Source organism: Eupeodes corollae, chromosome 3 (genome assembly GCF_945859685.1).
Source record: "Eupeodes corollae chromosome 3, idEupCoro1.1, whole genome shotgun sequence".
Lineage (NCBI taxonomy): Eukaryota > Metazoa > Arthropoda > Insecta > Diptera > Syrphidae > Eupeodes > Eupeodes corollae.
The window spans coordinates 115,285,000-115,305,473 of NC_079149.1; the positions used below are offsets into that span (position 1 = coordinate 115,285,000).

The 20,474-nt window shown below is 31.2% G+C and overlaps 1 protein-coding gene across 6 annotated transcripts in view; it reads right to left on the bottom strand.

The window, feature by feature from the left end:
• Positions 1 to 362: 362 nt before the first annotated feature.
• Positions 363 to 20,474, bottom strand: part of LOC129952134 (NPC intracellular cholesterol transporter 1) — a 75,928-nt gene continuing 55,816 nt past the window's right edge. The window contains exons 2-13 of one of the 6 annotated variants that reach the window (XM_056064587.1): positions 16,296 to 16,475; positions 14,752 to 14,908; positions 14,573 to 14,649; positions 14,268 to 14,492; positions 14,005 to 14,197; positions 10,882 to 11,007; positions 10,298 to 10,474; positions 10,021 to 10,172; positions 8,262 to 9,951; positions 7,321 to 8,199; positions 3,017 to 3,093; positions 967 to 1,105 (exon numbers count right to left, since the gene is read on the bottom strand). In XM_056064587.1, coding sequence (XP_055920562.1) covers positions 1,100 to 1,105; positions 3,017 to 3,093; positions 7,321 to 8,199; positions 8,262 to 9,951; positions 10,021 to 10,172; positions 10,298 to 10,474; positions 10,882 to 11,007; positions 14,005 to 14,197; positions 14,268 to 14,492; positions 14,573 to 14,649; positions 14,752 to 14,908; positions 16,296 to 16,475 — 3,939 coding nt within the window. In that variant the 3' untranslated portion in view covers positions 967 to 1,099. Of the gene's footprint in view, positions 1,106 to 3,016; positions 3,094 to 7,320; positions 8,200 to 8,261; positions 9,952 to 10,020; positions 10,173 to 10,297; positions 10,484 to 10,881; positions 11,008 to 14,004; positions 14,198 to 14,267; positions 14,493 to 14,572; positions 14,650 to 14,751; positions 14,909 to 16,295; positions 16,476 to 20,474 lie in introns of all 6 variants that reach the window. The other 5 variants (XM_056064586.1, XM_056064583.1, XM_056064582.1 and 2 more) reach the window with 5 other exon arrangements.

Genomic DNA, 20,474 nt, shown 5'->3' on the forward strand with positions numbered 1-20,474 from the left:
TAGTATGTTTTAGCTTCTTTGAATTTCTTTTCATCGATTTTAAACTAAAAATAAAAAAATTGAGAAATAAAGGTATTTGAAAGTAGCAAAAACAGAACAGGGCTGTAAATAAAACTATCGCATAAATTGAGAGAAAATAATAATAATTATTCTAGAATGATGAACAGAAGAGTTTATTAAAATTATTGATGATTATAATGGACATGGAAAACAAGATATAGTTATTAATTTATATTTTATGCATCATGCAAATAACAGAGATAATATGTATAATATTTGTTGTTTTTTTGTATCTTATAAAATAGGCAATTGTTTTTCAGTTTTTACTTAATGTTATTTTGTTGTATATAAGTTATATACGATTCAATTCATATTCATACATAATATAATGCAAAATTACAAAATTACTATTCAGACATTCTTTGTATTTATTTTTTTCAGTTTCAGTTTTCAGTTTCAGTATCCTGTACTGCTGTGTTGCTTACATCCTTAAAGTTCTACTTCGAGGATAGTTTTATGTGTAAATACAATATTGTTAATTTTTGTTTGTTCTTCTTTTCTGTCTTTTCCTTCAGTACATTCATTTATAATAATTATAAATTTATATTTTTTTAGTTACTTACTCCTTCTAAATATATATATAGTTTAAACATATTTTACTAATATAAATACTTTTCTTTTTGTTTTTTAATATATATTTTTCATAATAATAATTTTAAAATACTTCATTCTTATGATTTTCCTGATTTAACTTTTTTTTTTTAATTTAGTTTAGTTTTAGTTTAGGTTTTTTAATATTATTATTATAACTATTATACATACACACACCGCACACGCACTCTTTATCATTATTGTTTTTCTTCGTATTATTCGCAAGTGATTGGGGTATATTTTTGTGTTGGATGAAGTACGGTTTCAGAATCTATACTTCCGTAGGATGATTGCGATGGAGACGGATGAACCGGAGAAAAATGTGTAGAAGATGGATTGATTGTGTCGTCGGGATGGTAACTCGTTCTTGGGTTGTTATAATTGTTGTTTGGCCTGTGTTGAGTTGTTGTTCTTCTTCTTCTGCTTCGATTTCCTCCTCTTCGGGGCATCACGCCTATTTTGAAAGTAAATGAATATCATATTAAAATTACTCAAATTTCAAAATTTTGTATATTTCTATAGAAAAGATTTAAGCAAGTAATAACATTTCTAATAAGCCGTTACCAAAAAAAAAAACAACAACATAAGAAGTGAAGAAGGAAAAAATTCATTCAATAGGAAATAATAATAATAAAAACATTTATTTTGTTGCTTGTGTAAGATTGTGAGGAATGGTGTTGAGGTGGGCTGGAGGCATATATTAAGTAAAACATGATCTTTGTGCACAGAAATGTGTCTTTTCATTTAGTTTACTTAATAAGGCCTCAAATGTATGTTTTGGGTTTCTTTTACGTGTAAGAAAAAGCGTGCAAGTGTGTGATACTGTGTCGCACTTAATTCAGTGCTGTGCAGTTTCTAAACTTTTTACAAAAAAAAAAATATATATATTTGTGTACAAAAAGTAAAATTTCATGCATATTTACATATTTCGAGAACCTATTCAAAGTGGAGCTTATTTGAAAGCAATCAAATTCGTTTCATAAGATTGTTTAGGATATTTCTGCGAAAACTTAAATCGCAAAGGCTTTGTTTTTATTAACTTTATGTTCACGAGTTCTGCTTTGCTAGGAAATTGAAAAGGCGCTTTTTAAATGTAGCGTTGGAACCAGCAAGAAATGTAAGTTACCCTCTGCACCTGTCAACACTCGCAAAACAGGTATTTTTGCAGAGCTGCAAGCCACTAGGAGTCATAGTAGTTAAAAAACGTTTTTTTTTTAAGTTTTTAACTAATTAACTTATTTTTGTATTTCTTTTGCCTTCAAGTTTATAACTAAAAATTTAATAAATCGATTTGCGTGCTTTATGTATTACTATATAGTAACTTTAGTTGAAAGCCTTAAAATTCAACTGATGGATTGGCTGACAAACGTCGAAGGAATGATTTAACGGCTAAACAACTTGACGAGTCTTCATATCTGCACATTATTTGAAACGCTGAGAAATACTTCTTCAGAAGACAGAAGTTCACATGTGCCAGATGTTACATTCGGCAAAAAGTCCATAAGAAACTTATGTGCATTTCTGGATTATTACATCAAGATTTTCCAATCAACAGGGTTCATGTTGATAGCACGATTTTTGGGTAGCTGTTACCTTTTAACATGTGACAAGAAAGAACTACGTTATTGCTTAAAATACACGATTCAACAACACATTGAAAATGTTTTGATAGCGAACATATGGCAGTCATAAATTAGAAAGGAAATTTTCATGATCGGGTTGTTTTTCGGAGAAGTGATCACGATTTGCCACTAAGATCTTTCGATCCCAGACCTTTAGACTTTTTAATGTGGATCCAACTAAAGGATAAGGTCTATGTCAATGATCCACAACCGATTAAAATGGAATAAGCAAAATTATTGTAGATATGCAGACGCAAATGTGCGAATTTTGTCGCCGTTCATGTTTCTTTAACTGATCTTAATGCCTAGCAGTACACTAAAATTTATGAAACAGATTTGATAAATAAAAAGTGTACGACTATAGAATAAAAGTAAATAAGTAAATATAGAACAACTCTAATAGTTAAACCATAACTTTGTGATAAACAACAACAAAAAAAGAAGTAGATAAACATTCAACTTTTTTGTTTAACTTATTAAAAAATTTGAAAAACACACACAAATTTTCAACCAAAATAAAATAAGTAAATAAATAATAAAAAAAATTTAAGTACACAATATTTATGACAGCAAACCAAGGCAATGTAGGCATACAGGTAGATTAGGCAGTCATTCCAAGTTTATTTTTGTGTTTAATTTATTTTGTATTTATTGCATTTTTCATATTAATTTATTTTATATTTTTTGTTTAAATTTTATAAATTATGTATAGATTGGATTTTCTTTTTGATTTAAAATCTTACAGTCGAAAGTGATGTTTCTTGCACTCTATAATGCTGACGTCTAAAATTTTCCAGTTTCACTTTATTCATGGGCGCACCTAAAAAATAATTAATCACAAAAAAGAGAAAATGGTAGGTTTTTGTTACGAATGATTAGGGAAAATAGTCATAAGAGATACAAACAAAAATAATAAAAACACTTTTTTTTGTGGTAAAGTGCCTTAGAAATACAGGTATATTTTTATGTGTACATTTGAATCAGAAGAACACACTTTGAAAAGCGACGAACTGACATGATATATTTGGAATACGCGTCACGTTCATGGATATGTTTGATATGAACATTTGGAAAAAAAGACATCCTTGGGAATCATAATGATGTAATATAAGAAATAAAGGATAATGGGCAAAATTTTATGTAACCAGGTCTACCTAGTGTCCTCCAGAAACGAACCCTATCAAAATGATTAGGTACTATAAATTGTTTCAACGTACTAGTATTTTTTGATATTAACTAATTTATAATTTAAGAAAAATCTTTTTTGGTTCTGTGTCTATTATCTCTCCAAAGTTGGGCAATCATTTTTAAAGGCTCATACGATGTTAAATAACAATTATAATCATCATTTGCGAATGGAGAATTTCACAACATTTGAATTTAATAGGTTAAACCAAGTTATTTTAAATTTTTAGAATGTACAAATAACTACGAGGATGTACCATAAATGGAACTGCCTGTGTCTGTGAAGAAGATTGCTGCTCAACTGATCGGTCTATAATTTCACACAAGCTTTTGTAGATATACGACTTAAATTTCCGATAATTATTTCTTTTTTTAAATTAAATTTACCGACTAAATATTGGTACGAAATAGTTTTTTTTTTTTAATTTTGATCAATACTTATGTACATTCATCAATCTGGAAGAATCTTTTTGGCTTTTTCACGGTATATCTTAATGACCGCTTTAAACTCTCGAAAGTAGACTGGAAACTTCCTACAAGACCAAAGTTTGTGAATGTTTTCGAAAACATATAATTGCAAATTGAAGTTAAAAGATGCCACTTCCCTTATAGTTTTCTATTTTTATATATTTAACACTTCAAGACTTTAAGTCACTTGAGAGACTCTACAAATAGATTGTTTGAATCAAATAGAAGATCAAAGGAAAAATGTACACATTTAACATATTAGCTAAAGCCGTAAATGAATTTCAACAAATGAATAACAATAGCAGAAATCTCCCTACTGAAGGTATCCTTAAATTTCAAATTACTTAGATGGAGATTAAACTTTAGTTTCCAGTCTCGGTAAAATAAACTATTTAACAAGTGATTTAAGTAGTCATTTTCATAAAAAAAATGTTGATAACATTCAATGGATTATTAAGACAAGAATCCTTTCAGCATGGTTGGATGCGGCTCATATGACTTTTGAAAAGTGGCAGTCAAAATCAACCAATTTTAATTGTGTAAGATTATATGACGCAATATGAAAAGAGATAAAAGAATCTTACGAAAAATAATGTAATGCTTTTCCGGTTATTTTTGTTTTCTTTCAAACAAAAATTCTTGAGTCCGAAAAAGCTTAAGAATTTCGAAAAATAAGGAGAGATAGGCGAATGTTCCGAATTTCGATCGAAAGTGAATTGAAATCACTTTTTAATTTTGCGTGAAATTAAATTGCATGTTCTTCAAATCGATCCATTGCGAAAACTTCGAAATTGATTCGAACTGTCAGAACTGAAGGATCATCCACTTTTATTTTGTTTCTGAAGTAAAATGTTTTCTGTTTTGAAGATGGATGCAATATTATTGTCAATTTTAGGTGAAAACAGGAAGCGGAATTCAAGAGAAAAAATAAATAAAAAATTATGTGGAATTGTTCTGATAAATAAAGTAAATTCTTGATTTCCTCTTTAATCATTTTATTGTAATTTTAGATTAAGCTAAGACGCTTTTTTATATGTTCTAAGAGAAATAGAACCTTCATCGTTTCCTTCAATTCAAAACCTTTCCGCAAGCCTCCGATTTCTAGCAGAAGGAAGCTATCAAAGAACAATTCACAGAAATAAAAAATGTGATTTGAATGCGCAAAGTGTATTCACAATAAGTGAAATGCAGACATGGGCAATAGTAATATTATCACAAGAAATCTAATTTGGTACTATTATTTTGATATTTTTCAGAACCAATTGAAATTGTTATCATTGTAAAATTATTTTACTATCATTATTGAAAATTTGTCAATAAAATTGAATTGATTCAAATTGAATAATCACTGTGACAATCATCTATCACCTTAGGCCATCACATCCAAAGTGGATAAACGTTTTGTAATGAAGGCTCACTTTATAACACTGTTAAATCCTGGTATAACGAATTCAATCCTGGAAGTTTCTCAAAGTCGTCTAATTTCAGTTTTTGAGCCAAAAACTTTGTATGGTAATGCGAAAGATTAGAGGAATTGATCGGAAATATTCTAGTGTGAAGAAATTCAATGGTAGTGGCTCAAAATTCGTAATGGGTGAAGAAACATCGAGGTACACATATGAGCCAAAAAGTTTGTTTCATTGTTAACATTACAACTTGAAGAACGTAGAAAACCCAATACAGAATTCTTTAAAAGCATTTTTTAACAGGAAGTATTTGTTGAAATGCGAAAAACACACATACAAAAGTTGAATCATTTCTCATTATGAGCCACTCGAATCTTTTAAAATAATATGTTGAAGCAACAGAATCATCATTTAGCCTACAGACCTGATTTAACATCGCAAACATTAAAAATATATTGCTTTGAAACGATTTTGTACGAAAAAGAAGCTTTAATCATTTTTTAAGTGCACGTAAAAGAGCATTGATTGTCTTAGATAGTATTTTGAAATCAATAAAACCTTTCTTATGCCAGAAAGGTGAATGTGAATATTAATTTATTTAAAATTTTAAAATTAATTAGTAAGATGATTATATTTCTCTTTCTTTCATAAATTCAAAATAAAGGGTGATTTTTTAGGTATTATCTTTTTGGCAACACCAGTTTAAACAGCTGACGCACGTTTCGTGTTTTGTTTCACTGTCAAGCATCTTCAGTTTGGTCTATAATTTAGCCATCAATGGTCTTACAAACGATTAACGCTTGCAAACTATTGAAGTTTATTATCGAAATACGTGCTCTGTTAAGAAAGTTCATAGCGCGTTTCTTCCATTTTATTGTCAATTTTTTTTTTTTTGGCTCATTGGGAATGTAAATTATTTCCACCTTTTTTTGCCCAAAATGCAAGAGCTTGAGTTGCATGACATGTGGTTTCACCAAGACGGTGCCACACAGCACGCGAAACAATGGACTTATTGAGAGGCGAGTTCGGTGAACATTTTATTTTACGTTTGTGACCGGTCAATTGGCCACCAAGATCGTACGATTTAACGTTTATGTTAAAGCTCATGTCAATACAGACAAGCCCGCTTCAATTGACGCATGGGAAGACAACATTGAAGCATTTATTCGTGAGATACCGGCCGAAATGTTGGAAAGAGTATGCCAAAATTGGGCTTAGCGGATGGACTCTTTGAGGTGCAGTCAAGGTCAACATTTGCATGAAATAATCTTCAAACATTAAATTATATGGACCTAACTATTGATTCAAATAAAGATTTTAGGGATTTTTATGAATTTTATGTGTTTTTTTTTTTTAAAACTTTCCTATAGCTTTAAAAAACCACCCTTTACATTAAGTGCGCGCAAATCAAAGGAGAGTTAATTCCTTAAATTAAAGATGAAATCAATTGATGTGTTAAGCTATTAGAAACGATCTTAAAATTCCTAAGAAAAACGATATTTTTTTGTTAATCAGAATCTCCTAGTTACAGATGGACATGTACAGAAAAAGGATGATAATGTAACATTAAGGATTGGGTAAGTCTTTGTCACTTGTCAAGAATAAACTCAATTCTTATCTTCCTAACTATAATTAACTCCATCTGGTGAATAACACCATCATGTAATTTATCATGTAATATTTATTATTTTTTGGTTAATGCATGCCATCAATCATTGATAATATATACTTTATTGTTACACTTTCAAGGGCTCATGCGTAATCATTCTGAACAAAATGCAATAAGGTTGTTCAAAGGTCGATATTATTTTTATATATTAATATGAGACGGACAATTCACAAGTGTGTTTTATTTCTTAATGAAAATCCATTGGTTAAACGAGCTTTGCGCAAGGAATTAATGGGTAATTAGTTCAATATCATTTAGTTATACAAAAAAAATATAACATATTAAAAAACACAAAGAAAAAAAAAAAACAAAAACTTACCAATATAGCTTAGCAGCACAGGCAGAAAAATGAGACCATGGGCAGCACCAATCAACACAATGCCTAGGTACATTCTGAAGTAGAAAACTTGGAATATCTGACTCTTGGCATGTGCCAGAACTAAAATTCCAGCAAACTTAGTTAATGTTATGCCCGAGAATATAGAACTGCCCATTTTTGTGAGACAATCGGCAGCACGTTTCTCTCGCGTACTTTGAACCGAAATAGCAAAACTATGCACTAAATGTGAACAGAATTCAACTGATATACCAACGGCCATCACAAGATTGACCAGCGACACAGCGTTGAGGGATATATTCCAATGGTACATAACACCACCAAGATTAATCACAATCATTGTTATTGTGATGACGACAACAAGCGATGAGTGTATATCGAAACCCATCAAGAAATAAGTAACAATGAAGATAGCCATCACAGAGATACTCATACTCTTCAGGGTGTCCGGCCACATAGTCAGGTATTGCTCGTAGAAAACATAGAATACTGAATAAGGGAATACTTCGATTTTGAGTGCCTCACTCAATGGTACACCCTGTGACATAAGTCGCCCTCGAATCATGTTCGTTATGTTGGCTGATATTGTCCGAGCCGATCGAAGTGCTAAGTAATAATCCGCTGATGTTTTTAGAATCGAATGGTAGGCCATGAAGTGTGATGCGCCAATCTCTAGAGAACCATTTGGTTTGGCCACATATTTGACAGCGTCACCATAGGCTGGATGTCCACCTTTGGAACACGAATCATCTGGATTGTCCATTAAGAAGTACGGCAGATATTTATTGAAATCATGTTCAGTTGGTCGTTTCATGTTGCTCATGGAGTTGTTTTGCATTTCACATACATCACATGATGTGTCTATAAAATGAACAAAATATCAATCACATACACATTCAAAAAACGAATAAATTGTAACTTACCATAATGAGGACAGAAACCATTGGTTTTTGGGTCGACTCGACAGCAAGAACTTGGATTCGTAACCCAATCGAAGTAATCATCAATCCAACTTGACGCTGGTCGTGCAATATATGTTCTATTTGAAAGCTTGCTTGCCATGTAGAGTTGTGTGAGGACACTATCGTCATTGCAAAATTGTCCCGCACACACCAAGTTCTGTTCTTTGGTTTGGGTGAAATTCAAACCAGATTTCAGTACAAAATAAACCGGTGGTCCAATTCCTAAGAATTTTTTCAACGACTGGAAATAGTGCAACACAAAACTATCTTCGGGCATCGAGAGTTCCTGATCCAATCCGATATCGATTCTTGGCGCTATCGCCACGCTAGAACATAGCCAACCGAAGAAGACAATCATCACCAAAATGCGAATATTCTTCTTCATCAAGAAAGGAACATAGACACTCCTGAAGAATTTATAGAGCAGTCCTTCGGTGAATTGCGATGGATCGGCTTTCTTGCCCCGGATGCAGCAGCAGATATCAAAACGGTTTTCATTTTGTCGTTTTGTGTCCAATGTCAGCAAACTGATGAAGCAGGTGATTTGCAGCAAGAAGTCAATGAACAGAGCCATACCGGCGTAAAGAGCAAACGCCTTCACTGCTGGCATATCCGACAGTCCACCGAGGAAGAAACAACAACTTTCACTAACCGAAGTGAGCAGCATCGATGGACCAACACGACCAAGAATTCGTCCAATGTGTTCTTCATGGGTCTCTGTGGGTTTGCGAGGATCCCGCTGGTATGTTTGAACCAAAATAAAGATGTTATCCACCCCGACAGCCAACACAAGAAACGGTATTACTTCAACGATGATCAAAGTCGCTGGCAATCCAATGAATCCGAAGGCACCAACAGAGCACACTACAGATGCAAGCACAATCACAACACCTCCAATGCCAAGTGTGATTTTGACATCGATAAATGCACGACTTGTCTCCTGCACTTGACCCAGAGAGATGGCAATATAAAGGAACATAATCAGATAAGATACCAAAATTGTCGGCACATCCGACTGTGATTCCCGATTGAGTTCGTCTTCAATCGACCGCTCTGATGAAAATGCAATGTCCATGTTCTTGCTCATGTTGTATTTGGTGTAGTTCTGCATCAGTTTCACATACTTTTCCTCCCATTCCAAAGCTGCTTGAAGCTTATCCTTGTTATGATGATTATTCACGAGGAATGTTAAGATCATAGCATCAGCTGTTTCGTATTTTGTTGAATCGGAAAACTGTTCGCCTTCTTTCAGAAAACCTCCTAACGCAATAGCCGGATCAATTGGACCACCATATTGAGCCAAACAAAGGTAAGGATTTCCCATACATTGATAGATCGTATCCAAATAGTTAATTTCGTAACCATTTTCATCGGAGGTTTCCTCGAATGTTTCCAGATCATCTTTAAAATAGCCCCACAGCGATTGTACAACACAATCATTTGTGGTCACAGGTCCTGTATAGGCTGCTGTGAGTGGAGCATAGCAAATCTTCTCCAAACCCTTGCCTTCTTCCTGACCGATGGCTTTAATTGCTTCCTGGAGACTATAAACATCTAGCAAAAATTGTTTATCAAATACTGGTCCAAATGTAATTGGACCATTTGAGGTATTGTGTATGATTTGAGGCATATCGACTGCTTTTATAATTATCTAAAAAATAAAAGGATTCAATTTGGTAAAAATTGGTTTAGTGGTTGAAGAGTGTGTTGTTGTTCTTACTTGTTCGATTCTGTAGAATGGCTGGAATGTTGAGTCAAAGTATTCACGTTCAATACGAGATCGAGATTGTGGCGATGCCCACAGCTGGACTGGATCTGTGGTTATGTGCAGGAATTTAATACCACATCCGAGGAATGCAACAAAAAAGACACCTAAGTTTGTGAATGGAAAGAAAATGTGTTAAAAAAAATATTTTCAAGCTAATTTTGCAAAATTAAATTTTTTGAAATGAATAAACCGATTTTGATAAAACCACTTAACTCATCACATCACTTACCTCCTAGGAGTGTCAACCATGGATATGTAGCAAAAAATGTTCCCCAAGCTGTAAAGAATGCTTCCAAATACTTTTCGGTATCAGCTCCTAATTGATCAAAAATATTTGATGGGTCATCATCGACCATATCAATGGTATCGGTTTGGACACCATCAACTTCTGTATCAGCTCCATCACCTGAAATGCCTGCGTTTTTAGATTTCATAGAAAATAAGAAAGAAAAAAAACAAAACAGAACATAAACACCAAACGCAACGCAAAAAACACATCAACAAAAAGTGATAGAGTACATTTTTACATATTTCATGTCTTTTACACAAAAAAGTTTTTTTTTTAGTTTTTTAAAAAGCTGTTCCAGAATTATGGAAAAAAAGGACACAATCCCGCCACCTTTCGATCATATTATTAGTAAATTTGAATAACACACAAAACAATATAATAAATAGTAATAAAAAAAATATAATTTATAATAAATTCGGCAAAGCGAAAGTGGAGGGACAGAAAGGCGCATTTTATACAAATTCATATGACAAGACATGATTTTTTGATTTTGTACTTTAGTTTTTTTGTTTTCTTTAACATACTGGATCGCTTTGATTGGAGTGGGGAGTCTTCTTGTTCGGCTGTCACATCGTTATTTGTATGTCCTGCTAAACGTCGTCCAACGGTTGAATTATAAAGCCTGCTATCCAAAACATCACCCATCAAACCTAAACGGGGGAAAATGATCATGACGAAGAAAAAAAGGATTGGTTTTTATAAAATAATAATTGTGTACCATTACCAAGTTTTGCAAAAACAAAGACAAAGCAACAGGTGATTATTTTTAAAAGTTTACACAGATAAGTTTGAAAGGTTTCATGCTAAATTTTAATCTCAGAAAGCGTCTGCTAGAAGGCATAGAAGGCGTATGAAAAAATATCAATTTCGAAAATGATGCCAAAACAAATCTCAAAGAAGTTGTGTTTAATTTTCATTGCCATCGGAGCATAATTCAATTTAAAAACTAAAAATTTCAAAACCGAGGTTATCGATTTTCTAGTTTAACTTAAAATTCGCTTTAAACTAATTAAGGTAAAATCTTAAACTACTAAAACCTTCCAACTTTTCTGTTGAGGAATTTCGAAATTTGGTTGCATTTGTCTAAGTTTTCTACTTTTGTTGTTTCTGTTTTGAAAGCTTAAAGCAGCTATGTATGTCTGTAATAATAACAACCTAACCAAAATTGCTGTCTTGCTACCAATTACCATGCATGACAAAGTCTTTTTTGCAAATTAGTGCGCTTACTGAAAACATGCATGTTCAATAGCATTGTTAGTCAAAAACAAAAAAAAAATACTTAACAAATAAACAAAACCTGAAAAGTGTCATGCGATAGGATTTGTTTATTGTATTGGTGTAACGATTTATCTCTTGTTAAATTATAAGTACCCTCTTAGTTGTTGAAATTCACTTTTAATACGATTAATTCAATGAAGGAGCTTTGAAAGCAATCATAATTTCAATTTTGTGACAAAGACATTTAACCAAGAAACTAGAATTTCACTTAGAAAAAATGCTTTCAAAGCTTAAACCTTTGGTTGAGAGTTTAATTTATAATTATGTTCGTTTTGAGAATTTCGGCTAAAAAATGAATCTCTGTACATCATAGTACGGTTGAAGTTGGGCTCAAGGGTAAACTGATGGGAATTCTTAGAGGCGCGGGTATTGCGGTAAAATTGTTTAAGGGAAGGAATGCAACTGGCTATTTCGATAGAGCACAATCCGTTACAATAACGGCAAAAAAGCGCGAGACAAGAAACTTCACGACGATGTTCGAGTGACGTAATCGAGTTGATGATATTCATGTCACCAATCAAATTAAAAACTCTTCTTTGAATATTGTTCAAGAGGCTTAAATAAGTTACTGGAGCAACAGTCCAGAGATGAGATTTATATTCAAGTTTCGGACGTACATAGGTTCTGTAGATTGTAGCCAGATCAGACATTTTGTGCATCGTCTCAAAAAACCTAGACATCTTGCGGCATTTTTGGAGACATCGCGTATGTCGTTGCTGTTGCACATTCCAAAGATGTCTAAATTTTCCGTTTCGTTGATGCAAGTGCCACTCATAGATAGTGGCAAGAAGGGTATATCACGTTTTAACGTCAGCTATCGTCAGCGAAACAATGTATTGGGTTAGAAGAAACAGACTGGAGATCATTTATAAAATTGAAGAATAGGGTCGGAGCCCTGGGGCACACCAGCATTTATTTTATGGGTTTCAGACTTGAATCCGTCCAAAACAACTTAAATTAGGTGCGTAAACTTATATTTTTACAAAAATGGTTAAATTACGACATTACATGAGTTCATTCAAATTTATCAACCAATACAAAGAAAGATCATTTTTTGTCAAAATTCAGTTTTCTCTTAAGTTTATATCAAGTGTACCTCTTTTATGGACAGAATGTTTTAAACTGATTGTTAGAAATAATATTTCTAAAAATTAAATAGCATTACTTTTATTTCATCGTATGTCTTTAAAATCACCTATTAACCGACTCTGTAAAATGTGTATTTTTAAAGCTATAAGAGTACTTAGGAGAAAACTCGGACTACAAATGTCAAGAAAAAAAAGTGACAGCTTTCTAACAAACAAAATTATTTGTTCCAAAATTTGAAGTTTTGTGAAAAGTGTTATCTCGAAATCGGTCTTTATATTTGTGTGTCGACTGATGGTTTTTTTTATAAAGTTAGTAGACAAATATTTTGTAATACTTTAAAAATTTAAAAATCTATTGACATCTTTGTTTTTTTTTTCCTTAAAAATGTTTGTCCAACAATTTAAAAAATTAAGCATGCAAATGACTCGACTTGATCAAATTTAAGTTAATAATATGTGAAAAAACATTTACGAGGCATTTTACTTATAAAAATATTTAATATAATTACAAAAAGCATGATATAATGACACAAGCTTAACAAGCTCGTAATATTTATTGATAACATCTTTGTAATTCTAAAACCCTGTAACTAGATTTCTGATATTGTCGATTAGTACCTACATTAAAATGCAGCAAAAAACTAATTGCATAATTGTGTTATGTAAATTTAAAAACTCTACAAATATGAATATTTAAGAATCACAAACTTAATATTCAGTAACTATGTAGTAATTAAAGTTTTTAATATCTTTACAACAAACTTTAACGAGTTGAATAGCCTTTTGCGTGTAACAAAAACATTTTTTACTAAAATGTTATTCTAAAAGTTGTCATGCCATAAATTCAAAGTAATGAATAAATATGTAATTCAACTTTAAAAACATTAATTCATAGCAAATGTTAAGACACCACTTTTTAGGTAATAATAATTCTTATCAAAGATTAAAAGCTATTTCGGTTCCACAGAGTGATCTCTACAACTAAAAAATATTTCAATGTTTTTTACTTGCAACATGGTTGCGCTTCGCAGATTAAGTCGTATTTGAGAATTGAAACTAGTCTTCTTCTATGTTTTTTGAATATCTTTACCTCAACAACATCAATCTTAAATCGCATGACACTCTCGCTGATGCATTAACATCTTTTCTTTTTTAGCCTGCCTAACATGCAACTTGGCGTGTTCTTTAACATGTTGTTTTTTTTTCTTTTGTAAACCATCCATGGTTGAATTATAAAGTTCACCAATCCATGACATACAAAATATGTTCCATACAACTTACCTTCAGCATTTTTAGATGGAAACAGACAGACACCCATCAAAAATAGCAAAGAACCCACTAAGAATACTACCAACATTATCACAGAATATGCATCGAAACCGAAAATAGTAAACTGTTGTGGAAGAGGCGGTTCTGGTGGTGGTATTGGACAAGATGCTTCACAATCAGAACAGGAACATGGAAGTGTTTTATTCTGAAAAGCAAAATTTAAAAACAATTAATTTCAATTGGATTGCTCAAAATAATGTTAGGGACATTTATACATTTAATGGACTGCTGCAAGGAACTGTTAATGGATCAACTGGCGCATAACCGTTAATTATCTGTGACTTATCGGCATGTTGTATATAATTTATTTGAAATGGGACAAATGAATTGCTTTCGGTATCGCCAAGAAAGTGAAACCACTTTGTTGCACTACATCTTGAAGCTGGATATTCTCCGCACATAATATCCAATGCTAATTGTCCTGTCGATGGAACAGAAACCTTAAAAGAAAAACAATTGAAAAATTGATTAATAAAAATTGGTTTACAGATTGATTTGTTTTTTAAAAGTTCTATCTTACCTGAGAGCAGGATTTGTAAGTAGAATTAAGATAATCAGTGGTTATATGTAAATCCACCGCACTGACATACAATTTACCTAGAAACGAAAGTGGTTAGTTTGTTTTTTAAAAATTAAATTGATTGCAAAATAAAAAGAATAAGCAAAACAACATTTTTATAGAAATGTACATAAATTTACCATCTTTTGATGTTTTTGTAGAATTTACATATAGGAAATTCGATTGATTGGGCGAACACGTATAGTCACACATATGACGTACTAAATTACCCATGCAGGACGGACATCGATCAAGGAAGGTAGCTGCTTTCCCAATGTTGCTATTAAGAATTTTTATCTGAAATAGAAACAAAAATTTATTCGTTAAATTGTTAAATCGATTGAATAAATAAATAAAATTGTATTTTGTTGGTGTAAGATTTTGAAATAGTTTTTGAATTATTCAAAGAATGGTACAGATTAAAAAAAAATATTGTACTGTACATTAAATCAACAGTTCTCGATATCGATTTGGTGTAAATTGAATCTTAATTAAAGACGTTTTATAAATAAGTCCTGTTTTCTTGATAAATGAATAAATTTGAGATTTTTATTCGTTCTTCTTAATTCACTGCACACGTTTTGAACACGTGAAAAGATTTTATCGTTCAAACATCCTGTCTTAGGCTCGTGTAATTGATACACTGAGACATTTCATTTGGTTATATATAAGATAGAAACCAAAATAAATTGTGGTTCAAAAAGCATTCAGGATTATGTGCAGTTTAAAAGATCAGACTTTGGTGTAAGATGGTTATGAATATTAGTTTTTCGAAGCGAGATCTTTTTAATGAGTAATGGGCAATGAGTTTTTCAAAATGTTTAAGGAAATTAAACTAATACATCCCAATGTTGAGGGTTTCCCAACAAAAGGTTTTTTGTATTGTGCTCGTGCTTTAGGACGTCTGAAATTGTAACTGATTCGCATTCCTAAAATAACGACAGACATGAAACATTGCAGTGGTGTTAAAGATTTGCTAAGCCATTTAAGACAAAAGACCATTGATTAAAATAAGATTATCGGAGACATAAGGGAGTCATGGGGCACACCAACGTTTATTTTTTGAGTATCAGATTTGAACATTTTCAATACTACATACGTAAATTGAACGACCTGGAAGGTAAATTCGAACTCAAAAAATATGCCACTTTCTGAGAAACTGACAATTTTGAAGCTATCATTTTTTGCCATTTGACAGTTAAAAACTAAGACCCCTCTCCCCTTTAAACACATTAAAATTATTCAAATTCATTAGAAAAAATTGTGCACATTTTACAGTCACAGTGTGTAAAACTGAAGCACTTTTAAGTTGTCGTTGGGAAGAACCTTGTTGCTAGAACTTTATTTTAAGATCCATTGCTAACATTCATGACCGTATTCCTTTTATTGTCAATAGTTATTAATTTTTAGGCATAAAATGTTGGATATAATTTGTATTATGATTTTGCTTCCGGTAAAAAATCTTTGGCGTTAAGTAAAAAGGTTATGAATCGATTTTCTATTAAGTCTTTGTGGCTAGTTTCTGACATAAGTCTTTTTTGCCTATCGTGAAAGAAATTAGATCGATTAATTGGATTACATTGAATTGAGAAAACACGGAAAATAAGTTTTTAAAATAGAGTAGTTTTGTACGATATTTTATTTCAGAAAAAGTAAAATTATTATTATTATTTTAAACACTTACCTGTTGAGCATCACAGCAAAATTCCTTTTGGCCATTTTCTAAGAGATGTGGACATCTTACTTTTAATGCCTCCAAACCATCTGGAGAAATCGCTTGCGCCGAACCATTATATGAACAATATTGATTAAGCGCACCTGGTTTTGTATTACAAACTCCATACCAAATACATTGACCATCAGCCTATAAAAAATAAGAAAAACAAATATATTTAATAATGTAATTAAAAACTTAACCAACGTTTTGTGTGGAATTTTAATTTTCCTAAAAATTTTATATTAAAAATAAATAAGTATGTAATCTTTTTTTTTTGCGGTTTAAATTAAAGGAATGTGTAATCAGAAACTATGACAAAAAACCATACTTTAATTGTTTAATAATAACAAATAATTAGTTTGTGAAGTAAGAATAGTTGACTTTCATTGTTTTAGCTCGTAGTTTAGTTTCATTGAGTATATCGTAATCGTAAGTCGCTTCGGTCGTATAGGTTGCCGAACCATATTGTTATTCAACTAGAAAAATTTTAAGATAAGACTATCGAACGCGTATACAATGTCTTCATTTAGTGTTTATTTATTTTATAGTTATAGTTTATATTAATATGTTATTGACTTTGTAAGTTATCATAAGAAAAAATTTACTTTAAACAAAGAAAGTGTTAGAAGCAAGCAGTACATTACTCAGTTTAATCATTTTTGTTAAATATAGTAAAAGATTTTGTTTAGTTTTCACAGCACAAAATGTCAAATAAGAATAGTGAAAATTATTATAACATACATATTCCTTAGGAAGATATTCTCTTAGATCGTAAATATTTATCAAGATAAAGTCATCTTTTTCTTCATAAAGTCATCTTCTTCACCAGATGAGAGCAAAGATATAGTTGGAGGTTAGTCAACTTGTAATAATTTCTGTGCGAAAACAAAACACTCGCAATTTTTGTATAATAAAAATATAAATCTATGTGGATTAGATACACAACAAAATCCAGAGATCCAAAATAACTGTTGACCTTTATTTTCAATCGGTTTCTCACTGAAATGTATTTAATTCGCCAATTTCATTTTGGTCTTGGTCTGTGATTTATTTTTAAAAATTAATTTTTTAGGTCTTTGTGTTATGATATTATGTTATTTAATTATATGATTTTCTTTATTTTGCAAGTAAAAAAGTTAATTCTTAATTATTAAGCCTAACTAAAAGTAAACTCTCAAGAGTTTTTGGATTTAAATTATATCTCCTTCTTTCACTAAGTATAAAACTTAGAGAAGAAAACGCCCTTTCCAATGATACTTGCGTTGCTGGAACGCCCAGTACAACCAGAGCGATTTCAAAAATGTTAGAAAATTTTAATTTGAGATTTTGAAAAAATTAAAGGATGTTAGTTAGTTTAAAGGATCCAGCGGCAAATGATGTTAGACCGAATCAAAGGGTGTTGATAAAAGACTAAATAAACATTTCTTAGAAATTCTAAACAAAGAACTTTCTAACGGGTAAAGTAAATTAAAAATCTCTTGCCCAAACCCTAGTCTTATATGATAAATATATTTGTTTCTAAAAATGACCATACTTTGGAAAAATGTATGAATCGATATTTAATTGTGTTTCCCTTGAATTAAAAAATAAAAATTTTACACTGATCGATCGAAAATCATACAAAGATTTTTGTTTTCTTTTAAAAACATAAAAAGTGTAACTGCGCAATGTAATAATCTATTTTTCTATTTTCCGGACGGAAATTAACTTTCCCAAAAACTGATACTTCTTTGTTCAAAAGTGAAGCGAATCGTTCCACTGATTTGTGTTCCAATTTCACACAATTCCAATGACAGATTTCTGTCAGTTAAAATTTGTCTGTGGATTTCAATCAGGACATTTTTTTCAGTGACAGAAATTTTGTATACTCACTATAAATGGCCTGTCAAAAATGTATGTTTGTTTTCAATGATGAAAACCAATGATAGCTATAACTGGCGCCTCACTGAAAATTTAGCAAAAAAAAAATCCTCCCTTCCTATTAAAACAAGTTTATTTGTGTCAAACAAAAAGTCAGCTGATTAATTTTTATTTTTTTTTTAACTAAACCTTTTTCTTTTTTTTATTTATTACTCATACATAATTTAATTTACCTAGAGTTATGAATGAATTAAATTAAATTTGTCCGCTTTTGAAATTAACTAAAAGTTAAAATTTCACTACCATATCAAAAAGAACTAATTATGGTAGATAATAAGGACTTCATGAATAAAATAATTTTATTTTGAATTTTCCTTATCCATGAAATATGTTTATATTTTTGCCGAAATTTGGACAATAAAGATAAAATCTATTGTTCTCCACAATCTTACATAATTTTCAATATAAACTAAGTTTTTTTTTTAGAAAATTTACTTCATGTTGCAAGTTTTCAAAAATAGAAAACATTTTTAGGGAAATTTTAATAACCACACCAAATAATAAAGTTTTGGCATTTTCTGTGCCAACGACAGAAGTTAGAGTTTATTTATAGAATTGTATCTTATGAAATAATTATAAATATGAGATGATATCGTAACGAAAGAAAACCTATTTTTGACATTACAGTGGGGTCAATGATGAAAATATATAATTTTTGTAAAGAAGACCTCGAAAACTATTGAAATGTAATAAAAATGCATTCGGTTCGAAGAAAACGCTCCACGCTCAGCTGTATGAAAAGCACTTATTCATGACAAAAGAAATTGTGGTAAGCTGTGATCTAAAAATGACATCGTCTTAAGTTCAGAATTACAAACTTTACGACACAAACTACTTATTAGATTTAAATATTTATTTGTCAAAAATGTAGGCTTTAACTATAAGAAATACGATTGATAAAAACCACACATAATCATGTTATAATATTTAGCGAAAACAATGTAACAATTTGTTTCTGTAAGAACATGTTAAAGATGAAATAAAATTTAATCAGCAAAAGTTTTAAACGAAGAAAGAAAAAAGCACTTATTAAAGGGACTTAATTTACAATGAAAATGATTAAAATTGTATTCCAAAGAAACAATCAAAAGCAATTCGTGCCCTTTTTGTTTTCCCTTATCTGAATAAAAAAAAACATTATCGACAAAAATATTCGTTGTTTTAAAACGGATATATTAAAAGAGTATAATTAAACCACTAAGATAAATTCGTGACTTTGATCAACGAGACGAGACCATAGTTGTAAAATGTTAAAAAAAAAAGAATACAAGTACGTATAATTCATATGTAAAATGTATATTTATAACTATATTTAGCAAGATAGCAAAAGAGCTGCGAACTTTCATGGTCGATAGATAACTTTTATTTTTCAACATTAAACAGAAATTAACTATTTCTTTATAATTCAATAAGTAAGTCTAAGATATTGAAATTTCAACAGAACTTTGAATGAATGATACTGTATTTGATAGCTGGACAAGACTCGAAAGATCTTTTGTGCTCACTATGGATTTTTTTAAGATTTCACATTCTATAGTACCCTTCCTCCCTTCATCTTAGTTCATTTGATTAACTCTAGTTTTAAGAGTATTTAAAGTGAGATAATTCTTTCTGACTTTTTTGCTTGCAGTGGCTACTAAGAAGGGTTGTTATTGAATCGCAAAACTGCAAACAGCAGTAACATAGGAATAAGATGATAGCTGACAACTGACCTCAAATAACCACTAGAGAAAGTATCCAGAACTTTGGAAGTACTGCCTCACCGACACGTCGAAGGCAGAATCAAAAAAGATATCGTAAGCCATATTAGGAACACAAAGATTGTGTTCGGGATGTTAGCCAATATTTGGAAGAACAATTCTTTGATCCTACATTCAAGTTACAATCCTTGCTTCGCTCAAAGTTTAAATCAGTTATTACACGGATGGACTGCCCCATGGTTGCTGAAAGGTTGGTCCTGTTATGAATAGTGTACTATTTCGGAAGCATTTTTTTAAGGGCGCGTAGCTCACATTTAAACCTACCAATTTTTTGTAAGTTATATCTCTTGGTCATATCATCTTCTGAAAATGTCTTGGACTTCTATTTCCATAGATTTACAAATCGAGACTCTTTCCCTAGGATTTATGTTTTTTAAGTCCCAACATTTTTGTTCACTCTTCTACTACTAAATATATAATTTCGAGCGGCCCAAAGAAAATGATTTATTTTTGGAAATTTGTGGAA